The following is an 18,307-nucleotide window of genomic DNA, read 5'->3' on the forward strand; positions in this document are numbered from 1 at the left end:
TTCAATAATTCTTCATTATTGTAAAATCATATGTATCCCAATTGTTGGAAAGTAATACAAATAATAGTGTACAACAAATTAAAGAGATGATGAGATACATCGAAAAACATCAATCCTTTATTATTCATCACTCCATCCAATATGTACATGATAAACAAATTTCAATATAACTAATTGGGATCACAAACAGTTGCCGGTCATGGAGAATGTCATTTTTTTGTCGAAAAATTCATCGGAAGGTGACCTGAACCCTAATGACCTGTGATAGCAGGTCATTAACCTGATTTTGGGCTTCATTGCACCTAAATGAATTGTTGATGGGTGTAATTACACCTTTAAAAAGTTTAGGAGTCTAATTGACTTTTAAGCTAAAGTTTAAGGGTCTATTTGATCCTTTATTTCCCATCCTTTATTAATACAATACAATTTATACATGATATTCAAGTTCCAGTATAACTACAAGTTTATAAAGGATGATGAGGCATATTATCATAACATAAATCCTCTAGTAATGTCCACATATATTTATTTACAACACTCTCTCTTGGACATTACTATATCATACTAAATGGAAAAAACCCAGTGAGGAAAAGAGTACATATATGATATATGTGTATTCATGTGTAGCATTAGCTGGCTCGTTAAAAAGTATTTAATTAAGAAAATTATATCAAAACACAATCAAAGGAAAAAGGAGTATAGTTGTTGGTCTTTAGGACTTAAATATTCAAAATTGATTCAAGTAAATGTCACAATGTAAGATAACAATCTTCAAAGCCTACACGTTCTATCTAATATAATAAGATCAATGTCGTATCTCTTTGTTAAAAAATAAAAAAAAAATACGATATCGATGTCGGTTAAGAGAGAGAACCAAGATTGTATCATGATTAAATTAAAAAAATTGAATTAAAAATAGATACGACCTCAGTTAGAACATATAACCAACGTTGTATCCTAATTATTTTATACATAAAACTGACATATATACTCTTTTTATATGAAAAAAAGAATTAAATGTCACTAAATAAAATAATCTGTCTAATAGAAATCTCAATGTGAATATAGAAAATATTTGATATAAGATTTATATCAATGTGATTTTTTTTTAATTTTTATTATAAGATAGATATAACGTTGGGATTTTGCAAAACTGGCGTTATATCATGCATGCGAATACAATTTTTCATTCAAAATATCATATATAACACCGGTTCTTCAAAGAACTGACGTTATATCGTTATTTTTATATTTCGCAAACATCTTTTATTCTTTATATAATTTTTTGAGTTAATACCATCTAAGATCTTCCAAGTATAGTAGTTTTGCCACATTCAGTCCGACTTAAACTTTTAAATTGACCATACATGATCCTTCGACTTTTAAATTGTTACCATCCGTGGTTCAAGTTAATCATCATCTATGGTCACATATGAAGTCGATTTTCAGTCATATGATTTTTTAAAAAAAGTTGTTTAGAAAAAGAAACGATCTCAGTTTAAATAAAAATTGTCATCGATACCTTTTATAAAAAAAATTAAACATGTAAATATATGACGTGATTATATTCAGAAAATCGATGTCGTAAAATTTTTTTATTTGTTTATTTTAAAAGATACGACGTTGGTTATTTTAAAAAATCGACATCGTATCTTTATTTAAAACAAATTTAAAAACTTTGATGAAACGATGTCGGTTTTTAAGAAAATCGATATAGTATATTCATTAAAAAAATAAAAAAATCATATAATTACAACGATTTTGTAAAAAGCCAACATTATTGTATTAATTTTAAACTTAAAAAATGTAATTATTAATGACGTCAATTTTTTTTTTAATTTTAAAATCCGACGTTATAACATTTATTTACAAAATTACAAATTTATTTAATGTTTTGAGGTCGATTTATTAAAACCAACGTTAGAATAAGGCAATTGCTAATTTGGGAGATTAATATATATATATATATATATATATATATATATATATATATATATATATATATATATTAATCTCTTACAGGAGATTAGAAAAAGGAAAATATATATATAAGTCTACGTGATAGAATTGAAACACAAAGATAATGAATTCAAAATGAATTGATGTATGAAAATGAGTGATTACCGAAATAATGCCGTGAACCTTAAACTAACCGAACCTAAAAACTTCTACTTGATTTTTAAACTTATATTAAATTTTGACTGATTAATTTTTGTTATTTAGTGATAGTAAATAACAGTAAATAAAAACAGTAATTAAATCAAGTTCACAGTGATTTGTTACGCAGTTCAGAGCGCTTCTCCTACGTCTGCGGGGCAACCCATGTCTGCCCAATCCACTATAGATGTTCATAGAGAAGTTTTACAATAGATCAATACATTAGACTATCACAGTCTTAGCTACCATACTACAAACAACCTTCCTAACATCCAACATGGACCGTGACATGCATGCCTTGATAAACTTCGAACAGTACTTCAACTGACTCAGGCGCAGACCGTAGCTTAGCAGAATAATAATAATATATTAATATATATTAGATTCAATATGTTGACAGTAATAAGAATTTCCCTTCTCAAATAATATAATCTCAAAATAGGCAGCTTTCCACAATGATCTTCCTTTCCTTTTATAGTGATAAAGCTTCCAATTACTCAAGGCACATAAATAGCTTTCCAACATAGCAAATCATTCTCTGCCACTCGTTGTTAAAACAAACCCATACACTTAGCTTGAACTATAATATGATAATTGACTTCCTCTTCATATAGCTAAAAAATGTAAGCCACTCAATTAATTACCATATGATAGATAAAATGGTCCAAGAGCTTTGGCTAACCTAAATCTAGTTATTATAAAAATAAATTAGCCAACATAGATTTTTTAATGTGTACAAAATATGTACACTTACAATCTCCCCATTTGATAATTTATTTGGCAAATATAGTAGCATCTTAATACTTGGGGCAAACAAAAAATTGAATAATTTTATTAGAAAAGCCCTTAGTATAAGTGCCATACAATAACCTAAGGTAAAAAAAAAAAAATTACCAAAAGCTCTTGTAGACCATGTTCTATCCATGAACTCACAGTATTAATTTTCAGAGAATATGTGTGCTGTTTCTGAACCCTAAGAAACCTCAATATTAATATAGAATAACTGATCAACAATAGATAGATTAGCTAAATAAAAGTTGATCATCCAATAACAATAAGTTCACTATTTAGATAATAATAACCAGTAACTGATAGCCATAAACTGAAGAGATATATAATAGTCAGAGATTACAAAAAAAGTGTAGCATAATAGAGTAGTAGACAAGCCATACTAAAAAAAAATACCATATGTCGCAGTCATCATGCTTTCCTACTACTCCCCCTTTCTTGTATCTTCCCTTATTTCATATTCCAAAATAGTCAGAACTTACCAAAAAATACCATATGTCGCAGTCATCATGCTTTCCTACTACTCCTCCTTTCTTGTATCTTCCCTTATTTCATATTCCAAAATAGTCGGAACTTACCATAGGTCGCAGTCATCATGCTTTCCCTAATTATTTTGCTTTAATATATATAGAGATAGAGATAGAGATAGAGATAGAGATAGAGATAGAGATAGAGTTAGAGACTAATCATTTTGCTTTAATATATATAGAGATAGAGATAGTAGTTCAATTGACCTCAAAACAAAAAATCAAAACAATATAGTAGTTCAATTAATTCTTCACTATTTTAAAATCATATGTATCACAATGGTCGAAAGTAATACAAATAATAGTGTACAACAAAATAAAGAGATGACAAGATACATCGAAAAACATCAATCCTTTATTATTCATCACTCCATCCAATATGTACATGATAAACAAATTTCACAAGCATGAGCAGCTCAATTGGTCATAGAGGTGAAACTTTGGAAGAATGACCAGGGATCGAGTCTCTAAAAAACCTTTAATTAAGGAAATTATATAAAAAAATCAAAGGAAAAAAAGTAAAATTATATATTATATAAAAAAACTCAAAGAAAAAAAAGTATAGTTGTTGGAAAAAATGCTTGTAATCTGTAATACATTTCATTTGATATCTTCAGGCGTGTAATCACTTTCTTATAAGCTTTGCATGTTCCTTTCCGATGTCTCTCCATGTAAAATCTACATATTTGGAGAAGTTAGTTACTGTAATTTAAAACTCAACTTCCATAAGACAAGATATATTACTGGAGAAATTATTAAATTTATTTTGAGTCAGTAACTGTATGCAAAATTATATACATATATATATTTATATATTTCTTACGCATGAAACCATGCAAAGGATAAATATAACTAATATACATATATGTAGTTCAATAATCTCAAGCATCCAGCTACATATAACAAGCATGTTAAGTGTAACTTTGAAGCATATAGCTTCAAAATGCATAAAACCTTACGCATGAAAATATCCAAACATGCATGAATACTCTCAAGCATATTAGTTATAACTCTCAAGCATATTAGCTATATACTCACAAGCATATTAATACTCTCAAGCATATTAGCTATAACTCTCAAGCATATAGCTATATATCACAAGCATATAGCTATACAAATTTCTCCCAGTATTTTAATTAACTTTCTACCAAACTAAAATAATATTTACAACTCCAAATATTATTTAAGCTTTCATGGTAGTTCATCTGAAACATTAATCTCCATTACTATATAAATTTCCAACATTCCTCCTCCATTTATATAGTAAAGATTAATACTTTACCAAGATAAATCCAAAACTCATGCATAAATGAAAGTGTCTTAGAGATTGAACTTTCACATAGTATTATATGCGTTACATTAATTCGGATTGCAGTGATGGACGAACCTTGAATCACGCAGTCACTTTGAAGAAACGTAGATATAACACACACAAGTTTTACAGTCATTACAACTCACTGTAACTTGACACTATTATGGCCATGTGTCCGTATCCATTAATGAGCACATACCAAGTAAAGGCCAAACTTGTTTGAAACAGCCACACTTCATGCTCACAGAGGCTAGTCTTTTATCTCATGCACTGCAACTTGCATTTTTTCAAAAGATCAGTTAAGAGTAAAAACTCATCCCCACAACAATGCAGAACCAAGCATCACATTTTCTTTGGATACAATTTTAATTAAACTTTTGATGCTTGCAAATCACAAAATGAAGTACTCATCTACATTGAACTCAAGGTCTAACGTAATAACTTAGACGTGAGTTGAGCTTTCCTTCACTTGCAATTTTAATTTAGGCTTTCCGTATCCTTTCCAATGAACCATGTCCCTTGCAAGGACTCTTGCAAACGGATCCGTTAAAATCGGGACTGTATCAAGTCCAGTGCTACAACACTATTACCTAGGATTTTCCACATAGCTAAATCTCAAGCCCATGTGCCTTCACTTGCCATTATAAACACTTGTTTATATGATATGGCTAGTGTAGTAGCATTGTCATAATGTACTAAACTGGTGACATTGGTTTTAGCCAAACCGGAATCTAAATAATCAAATTCCTTAGCCAATAAACTTCTTGCATGTCAAAGCCAACGTAAGAAATTCATATGCCGTGGTCGACAAAAACAACTTTGCTTTTAGAAACCCATAAAACAACACCTCCCCCAAGCAGAAATATCCATCTACTAATTGAGGAACAAGTTTCATGATTAGACATTCAACTGGCATTAGAATATCTTTCCAGGATGAAAATATCTATTAAATATACCAAACCATAATTAATGGTTATATTCAAGTATATCAAAATTCCTTTTAATCTCATCCACTTAGCCAACTCAACATGATGATAGATAGAATTTTAATATCCTATTAATGAACTGGTGAAATAAAATATTTAATTGATTATAACTGGAACCCATTTAATAGGTCCTAATCAATCAATATTTATATCCTGCAAATTCTACAACCAAGAATTTCAATCATCATGCTGAACTTATTAGCAGTGACGACTTCTTAAAATAAAAATTTAACCTCCTCCATTTGAGACATCATCAATTTTGGAGAATGAACATCCTCCATTCAGAGAGCTTCAACTTTGGAGAATAAACCATTTTGATTTTAAACTTTTAACTTTTCATGTTTCTTCTAAAATGAAGAATCATACCAACTTAAATCATAATCCATGATTTAAATTTGAACTTTCTTTTCACTGCTAACTGCCAGCCATACTAGATAATTAAACTAGTAAACTTTTTGGCTTTCAGAATTTTAACACATTCTCAATATGAGAAATTAAACTGTGTTAAAGGCATTCATAAATATTATGAATTTCATTATGCATATCTCATGCATAAAACTTTATGCATCCCTTCATAAGAAATATAATAGAGTATTTCAAAGGCATTTATGGCTTTATCAGAAATATTAATAACATAATATTTCAAAAGCTTTCACAACGATAAAAATCATCCGTGTGCTTTAAATAATCAATAATTCCATGCATGACATTGAAATTATTTCCAACTTACAATCATTAAACATTGTAACCATGCATAAGAAATAAAAATTGATAACACCAAATTAATTCAAATTTGGCAGATTTATAGCACCTCAAGATCTAACATATTATACATGTATCTTGTATACTATGCATGCAACCGAGACAAAGTCACAATATAAAAATATTTATATACATGCATAAACATATCCTTGTATTTAACAGGCTATGCAAAATTCAAAAGAATCTCATGCATATCTTCTAGACATAATCCAGAACTTAACCAGTAAGTAAAATAAAACTTGCGTACCTGCCAAGGCCGAGACAAAGATATAAAAGGTACTTTACCAATCTCATCCTGTAAATTATATCTGCCTTGATAATCATCACTTCCGGCCTTTGATACGCTGAAACTGCACACCCACTCTAGGGAAGTACACATCTTCTCATGCCAATTAAATCGTTGCTAATAAATGATTTATTTATATAAAACCATTTTCACATCTCACTAATCATCTTGGCATAACTTGATACCCCATGATGTTTGTGAAGATGAAAATAGACTGCATCACATGGATCAAATCCATATGCACTGCATGCACACGACCTGCCATGAACACCATGCAAACATCTACACAGAAATCTTCTTGTACATAAACAAAGACAAACCCAAAAGTGATTTATGACATCCTCCCATCACTATATTCGAAATCTCATTCCGAAAATATTACCGTAATGGGAAACTATCCTTTCACGCCTAACATCTTGCCTTCAAAACTTTCAAGACAAGACCAATGATCACAAGTTTAAAATCTTAAAGCTTATAGATTGTTGGAAAAAATGCTTGTAATCTGTAATACATTTGAGATACAACAATAATACAGAATACAACAGGGAACAAAAACTGATCATTTGATATCTTCAGGCGTGTAATCACTTTTCTATAAGCTTTAAATCTCCCTCTATAAAAGCAACAAGGTTCAAGATTTAATCTTATGGGATACAAGAAAATGAATGAAATTCTCAAGTTGCTTTGTTTGAGAATTTCCTGTTGAATTGTAGAGATGTGAAATATCTCAGTCTTATGCAAGTTTATTGCATGTTTCTTTCATATGCCTTTCAGATGTCTCTCCAAAATATTTATAGATGTAAAATCTACCTGTTTGGAGAAGTTACATGGAAGTTGCTGTAATTTAAAACTCAACTTCCATAAGACAAGATATATCCTGAATGATATATCTATTACTGGAAAAATTATTAAATTTATTTTGAGTCAGTAACTGTATGCAAAATTATATACATATATATATTTATATATTTCTTACGCATGAAACCATGCAAAGGATAAATATAAATAATATACATATATGTAGTTCAATAATCTCAAGCATACAGCTACATATAACAAGCATGTTAAGTGTAACTTTGAAGCATATAGCTTCAAAATGCATAAAACCTTACGCATGAAAATATCCAAACATGCATTAATACTCTCAAGCATATTAGTTATAACTCTCAAGCATATTAGCTATATATCACAAGCATATAGCTATATACTCACAAGCATATTAATACTCTCAAGCATATTAGCTATAACTCTCAAGCATATAGCTATATATCACAAGCATATAGCTATATATCACAAGCATATAGCTATACAAATTTCTCCCAGTATTTTAATTAACTTTCTACCAAACTAAAATAATATTTACAACTCCACAACTCCAAATATTATTTAAGCTTTCATGGTAGTTCATCTGAAACATTAATCTCCATTACTATATAAATTTCCAACAAAGATCTTGAGCTTTGATACTTCTTGGCTGCAAGTATTACAAGTCTCTACAAGTTATATAGTGTAGGTATGCTTTTAATTAGAACTTTGTGAATATTTAGACTTGGTGATTGGAATTGTCATTGAAGTATTTAGACTTGGTGGTTAGTTGTGTATTTTGAACATTGTGTCTTTTGAACATTGTGTAACTAGACTTGGTGATGGTGTTTGGATAAATTGTTTTTATTAAATTATATTATTATGCTTAAAATCAAAACATGTTAAAAACAACCGTTTAAAATCGTTGTCTACAAATGTAAGAACAATATGTTTTTTTAACTGTTGTCTTTGATACATAAGACAACGGTTAAATACCGCTGTCTATCGGCTTGACTTTCAACGGCGCATTTTTTAACAACACACAATAGACAACGGTTAAAAATTGTTGTCTTATATAGAAAAGACAACGGTTAAAAACTGTTGTCTATGTGTGTGACTTTCAACAACATCCGTTTTAACAACACTCAATAGACAATGATTTTTAACCATTATTTTCTAGAAAAGGCAACGGTTAAAAATCGTAGTCTATGTGCGTGACTTTTAATTTAACAACACCGATTTCAACAACACTCAATAGACAACAGTTTTTAACCATTGCCTATGCGCGGGACTTACAACAACACTGGTTCCAACATCAGAAATTTTACCCCTAAGACAACGGTTAAAAACCGTTATCTATGTGCATTTTTCTTGTAGTGCTTCTAGAGCTCACATGGGTTTAATTTTGATGTCATATATTCTTTGTCAAATATTTTTAAACATACACATTTATCCCCTGTGCAACTTTGTTTTCTTTATATAGGATATTGAGGGTAAAACATAGCATAACATAACAAGTTTGGGACTTGGTATCATGGGGAACAAATAAAATAGTAAGTGCCCAAGTAACCCGTCAAAACCATATTTTGGTTTCTCGCATAAATGCCAAAATCTTTTGTAACTCGAAGATACTAGAGGATGTGTTAGACACTATTCCAATATTTCAATGTAAGAGGAACAATAAATGTTTATAGATATTTCATCGCTAATATCGGGATTTCTAGATTATAGAACTTTTGGTCTTAAAGTGGTACTCCGACAACAATGAAATACTAGACTTTTGGTTTTAAGGTATCCTTATTATCTTTTTTTTTTTTTTTTTTTTTTTTGGTGTCTATATGGTTCCTTATCTACTTCAAGAGATTAAACAACCATTGGTATGGCCCAAACCCGAAGCAAACCGAACCTATGCACTCGAACCCGATGTATGCTTCTTCTATCACCAGTGACCTCTCCATTGGATTTTGCTTCCGAGCTCCTTCCAGATGTTCCTTCTAGGCCCGAACGATGAGGACCAACACCTACAACTCAACGCACACATCCTATGGACCATAACCCCACTATAACGGTCAATTTTAAGAATCCCAGTATAAAATACGGTTTGTGAGTCCCATGGCAAAACGCCATTTGTGTGGGGTCCATCACTACAAAGAATGATTTTAAGAATCTCAATACAAAACACGATTTGAATAGATCTCCCGGCAAAACACGGGTTGACTGTGGCCCACAACTACAAAACAAGGCTTCAAAAACACCACTACATGTCACGATTTTAGTAATCTCAATGCAAAACACAATTTGAACGTGCAGTGTCTCCAACCAAAACGTTGTTTGAGTAAATTGGTGGTCAAGCGCAAATTAAAGCAACGTTAGGAAATTCAAGTTTCACGTTAAAAAGTAATCTCAAAGAAAATCTAAAGGGCATATATATATATATATATATATATATATATATATATATATATATATATATATATATATATATATATATATATATATATATATATATATATATATATATATATATATATATAGATTTTGGATCCGGTGCACACCCCCTTGGCAGATGAGCTCGTGAGCACCTTTTATGACCCTTAAATATTTTAGATGAATGGTCCAGATGATTTTGGCTTTTTTGCCACGTGCATAATTAATCAAGAGGACATTAGGGACTATTGAGTAATTTCCGCTATTGCTGTAATTATAACGGGTATTCAATTTTTGCCTCGGTAAAAAGCGTATCTTCTGACCCTTCTCACGCCACTTAGTCTTCCGCGTGAGACTCCATCATCACTCTCCATCTCCATCAGAACTCTCACTCTCCCTCTCCATCACTTTCTCCATCTCCATCACAACCCTCGGTCTCCCTCTCCATCGGAACTCTCACTCTCCCTCTCCATCACAACTCAGGCGTTCAACATGGATGGGTCTACTGTCCGCCGATCGAAGAGGCATCGGATGTCAAACGGTGTTCCCATTGAAGGTAATCTCAATCCCCCTATTTTTGCTACTTTTTTTTCCCGGGTCGGTTGTTTTTGGTGTGTGCCTCCGGTTCGGGGGATATTGTGTTTGCTTTCTGTGGTAGTTTGCTGTCTCGACCGCCGACTCTGGGTGGCGGGAAGGGGGTGGGGAACTGGGGATGCGTGCTGTTAGGGGGAACATACTAGTTACATTTTAGGGTTTGTGTTATTATTTAGTTTTTTTTTTTCGGATAATCATATGTTAGTCTAACAAAGGGGGGTTTTGGGGGGTTTTTGGGGGTTTTGTGGTTCTGTAGCCAAGCAATTCTCATTGGGATGTTAGGGGTGTGTTGCATGTGTTTGATGATGGTGATTTTCCAGCGAAATCCTGTTATTGGGAGGCGGGGTATGGGAGAGGGTACTGGGTAGTTGCGTGTTAGGGTTGGGGATTGCTAGTAAAATTTAGTGAATGGTGTTTTCTGCAATCCCATATGTTGTTGATGGTGGAAAAGCACATATAATTCTGGCTTTTATCATTTTAAATCTGTTAAGTTCTTTTGCTTCTTTTCATTAAATGCATTTTAGGTATATAGTACGTGCGTTCTGGTTAGCATGTGCATATAATATCTATACTTAATCTGGCTTTTATCATTTTAAACATGTTAACTTCTTTTGCTTCTTTTCATTAAACTCTTCCTGGATTATTAGGTATAATGGTTGTCTTAAGTTGGATAGGTATAATGGTTGTAGGTATTAGTATGTGCGTTCTGATTAGTATGTGCATATAGAGGATCGTGTAGTGCGTTATATATGTTCAAACATGATTGTGTAAATTTTAATTTTGGTGCATATTAATTCTTCAGTGCTCTGTTTAGCAGTTTAATGCAGTGTGTCATACCCCTTATTTTTAAAAGAAAGATAGATATGGGATGTGACACAATGTGTATGTGCGTAGTAGTGAATATGCGAGTGCATTTCTAGTTAGCCTTAATTAATTTATCAATTAGGGTCATTGGTCGTTCGTTTTAAGGATTGTGCATTTTTGGGAATATATATTATATGCACCAGATATATTATATGTGCATGTCCATGTCTAGTCTGTATTATGTGATTTTAGTGTTCTTTTTGTTGTATTAAGTCTGTGCATATATACGGTTATGGTATGTGCATTATTATGCTTTCGAGGGGTGCATGTGGTTTGTGCTTTTATAGGGTATACCATATGCGCAGTGCACCTTAAGAGTTGTATTTGTTTTAATTTGGATAGGTATAATGGTGTGTGCCTGGGATGTATAATTTTTAGTGCCTTTATATTGTTTATTTAAGGTTGGGTAAACGGTGTTGTTTTTTGATTTATGCAGGTCACGGTGTCCCCCCCCCCCCCCCCCCCGTTGGTGTAGCCGATCCGGTTGCACCTTTACAGCATGATCCCCCTGTCGAAGGACACAACCCCGCGCCGTCTTTGGCACCACATGAAGATAACGAAGCGGCCCAAGCCCCCATCGACCCTGCGCCGGATAGTCAGGCTGACGAGGTTGATGTTAAAATGTTCCGGCAATTGAAGACTAGAGCTTCCATCAGGAATCTCGTTAAGCCTATGAAGCGTTTCAACGCTTGCCAGAAGAAAGCCGTAGTTGATATAGGATTGGGGGAGCTTCTGAACCTGGACTTGATGTCCATCCCTAAGTCGTTAGCCAGGTGGTTGCTCACGAACTTTGATCCTGAAGCCAAGGTTTTGCGGGTTGAGAATGGTTCTACCATTCCTGTTACGGAGGCTGATGTTAATGCTGTGTTGGGGTTGCCGCATGGAGGCGTTGTGATCACTAAACGGAAGAAGGACGAAATTAGTGATACTTTAAAGATGTGGCGCTCGAAGTTTGAGAAGACAATCCACGATGTTACTTTGCATATGGTTTCTACCAAGGTACAGGAGAATCTCGAGGGCGACGTGGAGTTCAAGAGGAATTTTGCTGTGTTGGCGATTAGCACATTGGCTTCACCCATGGCGAATGGTTATGCCAATCAGCGTGTGTTCCACCACTTCGAGGACGTGGATGGGATTAAGAATCTGAATTGGTGCAAATTCGTGATTGATTGTTTGGTTGATAGGCATGAAACGTGGATTAAGGATACAAAACAGCCATTTATTGGACCCTATGTATTCTTACTGGTAAGGATTTCATAATCAGTTTCATAAGCAGTTAGACATTTTCCATGTGGTAACAATGCTAATATGTGTCTTGTTATTAGTTTCTTTATGTGGATAGGTTGGTTCATGGTGAGAGGGTTGTGCCTAGGGCTTTTCCAGCTTTACGTGGATGGTCAACGAGACAGTTGAAGGCTAGGGAACTTGAGGAGTTCAGGAGCGGTGGATTTGGCCGTGGTGAGGTAGTTGGTCCATATATTATGGAGGTATGTATGTTCCCTATTTATCTTTTTGTAGGGTATGGGGTGAGGTATGTTTCTCATACTGTTTATGTTATGTTTGTAGGTGCCTAATGCAGTGGGGGATGATCCTGCCAAGGTAGTTTCGTTTTGGACCGCTCCTATTATTGTGTCTCGATTTATATTTTGTAGTTTCGTTTTATAGTACTACATAGGGGTTTTCGTTGCTATTTTTTTTAGCTGTAACAAGCACGTTGGGTTTTATTCTTGGCAATGTACGGTTATGGTATGTGCATACATATATATTGTGTCTGCATTTTACTATATAGTATGTGCGTATACGAGCTATGTGCAGTAGCATATTAAATAGCATGTGCATTTTCATATTACGATGCGTATATAGTAAAATGCATAATTTTATGTTAGTGAATATTAATGGGTAGGTGCGTATCAGCTCCAATGTTAGTGCATTTGCTAGATAAATGGTTACTTTATCTTATGTTAGTGCGTATCAGATATATGTTACTATATTTTTATTGCATCGTTTGTGCGTTTAAATGTTAGTGTCTGTGCGAGTTGCCTTTTACTATATTTTTATTGGATTCTTAGCAAGTGCATAGCATGTGCATTTTCATATTACGGTACCCGGCAGTCCAGATCAATTATGCTCTAGATTAATTCATAGTATATGCGTTTAGATGTAGCGTCTGTGCGCCTTGCCTGTTAGTTAATTTTATTGCATTTACTAGCAAGTGCATAGTCAATCTTATGTTAGTGCATATTATTGGGTAGGTGCGTCTCAGATCCAATGTTAGTGCTTTTGCTAGATAAATGGTTACTATATCTTATGTTGGGGCGTATTAGATATATGTTACTATATTTTTATTGCATCGTTTGTGCGTTTAAATGGTAGTGTCTATGCGAGTTTCCTTGCCTGTTAGTTAATTTGGTTTGCATTTATTTGGTTTGCATTTAGATGTAGCATCTATGCGCCTTGCCTGTTAGTTAATTCGGTTTGCATTTATTTGCAAGTGCATAGACAATCTTATGTTAGTGCATATTAATGGGTACGTGCGTATCAGCTCCAATGCGTGTGCATTTGTTAGATAAATGGTTACTTTGGTTTGCATTTACTATATAGTTTGTGCAACTAGAATGTATGTGCAGTAGCATAATTCGCACAGAGTGTCCATGCACCAGATATATAATATGCACCAGATATATGTTACTATATTTTTATTCCATCGTTTGTGCGTTTAAATGTTAGTGTCTGTGCGAGTTGCCTTGTACTATATTTTTATTGCATTCTTAGCAAGTGCATAGACAATGTTATGTTAGTGCATTTTTAAGATAGTTTTTGTTTTGCTGAGTTGTTGCTTAACAAATTTGTAGACTGAGGCAGAGATATACGCTGAAAAGACGGACGCACTAGCTCTAGCTCTTGTGGACATGATGGAGTTCATGGATCAGCATATCGGTCTACCTCGGCCTCCTGAAGCTTTTGATAGGCTTGTATTAGGCGCTCGGAAATTCATGCAGGTGATTGACGGTGTGGGACCCTCCTGCGCAGCAGGTACGGATGATGTGCCGGCTGCCGGTGCTCTCAACAATCATAACCGTATTACGCAGCCAATTTATACTTCCTTCGCACATGACATTTTCGTTACGCATATAAGCACGTACCTATCGACTACAACGCATTCTATACATGCAATCTATGCGTACTAACGCATATATGGTACCGGGGCAGTCCAGACATTTGTGTTATACATTTGTTTTACTACATCATAAAAAATCAGGCATTAAAAAAAGTCACCACATCACAACTTCTAAGTCCTAATCAGGTACATCCAGATGGGAAATAAGGAACTGCCAACTATAAAATGGGAACGCTGGGAAAAAAGCTTAATGCCTACAGAATTGTTCAAACAAGATATGCATATTATAAAAGCTTCCCTGGTAACAGTTTCCTCAAAAAAATGGGAATGCTGGAAAAAAACATACAAAAAATGTGCACGAGTTTCAGAATAAACGATCTCACAAACAACTTCCAGAATTGCATGCTATAGCTAATAACATTTCTACTTCTGCGGGCAGCTTCTACTGTTATGCCCAGCTGCCATGCCACAAGTTTTGCACGTGTGCTTCTTCCTGTTTTGCTCCTTCATTGCCAGCTCTTTAGCAGACCTCATCCGTTTACCCGACCCTTTGTTGCTTGTCACCGGTGGTTGGTGCACAGTAATCGTCTCAGGTGCGGGTACGCCACAGTAAGACTCCATGATCGCTTGTTTCCCACTAGCTGCATCCACTTGGACTTCTTCGTGCCCGCACCAAGTTGTCTCCATATCCGATAGAACATAACACATTTGTTGCAATTTTAAACTGTCCCCCTTGGCAATCCCCAAACACCTGTAGAACGTGTTTATTACATCTCCTGCTTCATTACCCGTTATGGCCCCTCCATATCCATACTTCTTCAGTTCATCTTCATATTCTGTTATTGCGTTGCGTGTCCATCGCGAGGTGATCTGTTGCGGCGGTATGCTATCAACCCTCTCGTATATTAGCACTGCAAAAGCGTGTCGACACAATAGACCAATCCTTGTGTACATTCGGCAGGGGCAGTGCATAATCATTGTCACATTCTCAACGGTCAAACCGTACTGTGTCCCGCGCTTATCATCCACCTCATAAGTCTTGATGCCGTCACCGATTGTCACTGCTCTTACCCGGCATTCAAAACAACTTGCAATAATTTCCTCCTGGACATCATAAAAAACTGTTAGTGTGTACAGTTCGGATGCATGTCGCTCAATTCCCAGTGGTGTTTTGAAAGGGGGGGTCTGTGCGTTGCTGGCACCACTAAGATGTGCGTGCGTGATCCGTTGCTTTCGCACTGTACTCTCAAATCGGATGAAGAATTCTGTAAGGCAAAGGTGCTTGTTAGTATTGCTTCTGAAAATCCTATTCTCAGCCTCGGACCGGGATGTAGTACGTAGTAATCCGCCCATAAAAAATCCTTCAAAACATGCAGGAACCCATGACGCACGCTCATCATACATATGTTTCAGCCACGAATTTTCAGTTATGGCATATTTTTCCATTACAGCTTTCCATGCATGCTCGAAATTTGCAGTCGTTGAGGCGTCGTTCCATACTACAGTATTTAGCTCCGGTCTAAACTCTTCGTTCCTCGCTAAGTCAGTGCCCACTTTATCACCCACCTTTGTCATTATATGCCACATGCAGTACCGATGACGCGTTTCAGGGAATTCCTGTGCAATTGCAACTTTCATCGCCGGATCTTGATCAGTTACAGTGATTGCGGGGGGGCTGCCCATTGCGTTTTTGAAGTTCTTTAACACCCAAATGTACGAGTCCACGTCCTCCCGGTCAATCAGGGCTGCTCCAAATGTCACGCATTTCTTATGGTTGTCGATCCCGGTAAATGGGACAAACACGAGGCCGTACCTGGGACATCACGGTGTTAGTTTATTTCAATAATAAATTTAGTGTGACTCAGTATCATGGTATTTGTAAAACATGTTAGGGAGAATGCACAAACTTGTACAACATTATGCACCCACCACTGATGAACATTTAATTATACTATCGGATAATTATACTATCGGACACTACACACATACACACATTTTTACAGTGGCGCACATGAAGAAAATATAGCTTTCTGGATTAATTTCTGATATCAATGGGTATCAGCGAAAACGCACACACTCTGTGCTTAGTACGCTATCATCTGTGCTATTAAATATCTAAATATTTCTTCATACGCGGGTCAAATATATACACACACATAGTAACATTAATTCGCATATTTATGGTGTCCACATATAGAAAAAGTTATACAAGGTTCAGAATTTCTTACCGGTTAGTCTTGTACGTCGCATCGAAGGACACAACATCTCCAAACGCACTGTAATGTTTCCGCGCCACACCATCCGACCAAAAAATCCGTATCAATTGGTCGTTATGGTTTGCATCGTACTCGAAGTACATGTCAGGGTAGTCAGCCTTGATATCCAGGTATTTGGATATTACCATTTGGCAGTCTCCTCCGTGCATGTATGCCAAAACTTCCCGTCGGGAATTTTTGAAATCTTGTTGTGTTGCTCCAACGTTTTCTGTTCCACCCACAACCTATGCGTATATTTCAAAGCTTTTGCTCGAGCCCACATTCACTTTTGCGCAATTTGTTATGAACTGTTGGCGACCAACATCCAATTTCCTATTTACTTTCAAGAACGGTTTATAGCTATCATCGCACAAACAGTGCGCGTGCCCCTCTTCGAATGTCGTGACTAAATACCTCCCCGCACCGTCTATTTTGAACACAATCTTTGCCATGCACCCGACTCGGTTAGATGGCCTACGACGTTTGGTCTTTTTTCCAATTACCGTTTCTGGTGGATCCGATTTTTTCCCCGCTTTGAAACCTTCACGTGAACAAACCAGTTTCTTCCTTAAGATAATGTTGTAATTGTTCTTTTTGTCTGAACTGCGGCGCACATCAAAGCCTGCGACAGAGGCGTAATTGTTATAGAACTCAACACCTTCGTCTAATGTTGCAAACAATTGCCCAACAAATGGTTTTATGGATGTGTCGCAAGCCGTCAACCAAATCTTCGTTCCACTCGGGGATATATTCATATAACAATGTTCTTCGTCGACATCGCCCCCCATAGTTGGCGCACCTGCCACTCAAAAGTAAGGTAATTAAAAAACCGACGCACTCAAATCCATCCCCACATCATAGATACGAATGCATTATGCACACACATGTTCCTCAATTAAACTATCGGACACCCCACCCCGGCGTTCTGGTAATAACCATTCGACAATAGCAGGTATGCACAGACATAACAGTGTTTAAGCACGGACTGGTGGAAACCAAAAAAATAAAAAAAAAAAACACCTCGGACACAGGCTATTTTGTCGATTAGGCAGTACGGCGCATGCACTGGCCAACGTATCTTTACGCTTAGGCCGTTGGATAGTCGGGTATCGAACAACCCACAACTTCAGCCTAACTTGCCTACTAGGTTCTAACGGCGTACGCACAGGCAGGTCGTCCTTAACGCTCACAAATATCGTCGGCCATCGACTACCCTGGTTCAGTCGTATACCGTTTCGAGAAATCATGGAAATGCACAGACTTAGGCGTGTATATGCACAGACATAACAGTGTTTAATTAAGCACGGACTGGTGGAAACCAAAAAAATAAAAAAAAAAACACCTCGGACACAGGCTATTCTGTCTATTAGGCAGTACGGCGCATGCACTGGCCAACGTATCTTTGCGCTTAGGCCGTTGGATAGTC

General features: G+C 35.4%; 1 protein-coding gene and 1 long non-coding RNA gene across 2 annotated transcripts; one reads left to right on the plus strand and one right to left on the minus strand.

Moving 5' to 3' along the window:
* Positions 1–12,946: 12,946 nt before the first annotated feature.
* Positions 12,947–14,487, plus strand: LOC109160045. Its single transcript, XR_002050679.1, has 3 exons — positions 12,947–12,995; positions 13,075–13,107; positions 14,361–14,487. It is a non-coding gene; the product is annotated as an uncharacterized LOC109160045 (long non-coding RNA).
* Positions 14,488–15,049: 562 nt separating this feature from the next.
* On the minus strand, positions 15,050–16,309 carry LOC109159778 (protein FAR1-RELATED SEQUENCE 5-like). Its single transcript, XM_019307891.1, has one exon. The coding sequence runs from the start codon at positions 16,307–16,309 to the stop codon at positions 15,050–15,052; it is 1,260 nt and encodes a 419-aa protein (XP_019163436.1).
* Positions 16,310–18,307: the final 1,998 nt, after the last annotated feature.

The sequence above is a fragment of the Ipomoea nil genome, unplaced genomic scaffold (assembly GCF_001879475.1).
Source record: "Ipomoea nil cultivar Tokyo-kokei standard unplaced genomic scaffold, Asagao_1.1 scaffold2845, whole genome shotgun sequence".
NCBI lineage: Eukaryota > Viridiplantae > Streptophyta > Magnoliopsida > Solanales > Convolvulaceae > Ipomoea > Ipomoea nil.

What these genes read in the sequence shown, in the direction of transcription:
- LOC109159778 (XM_019307891.1), bottom strand. Translation starts at nt 16,309, where the DNA reads ATGGGCAGCCCCCCCGCAATCACTGTAACTGATCAAGATCCGGCGATG.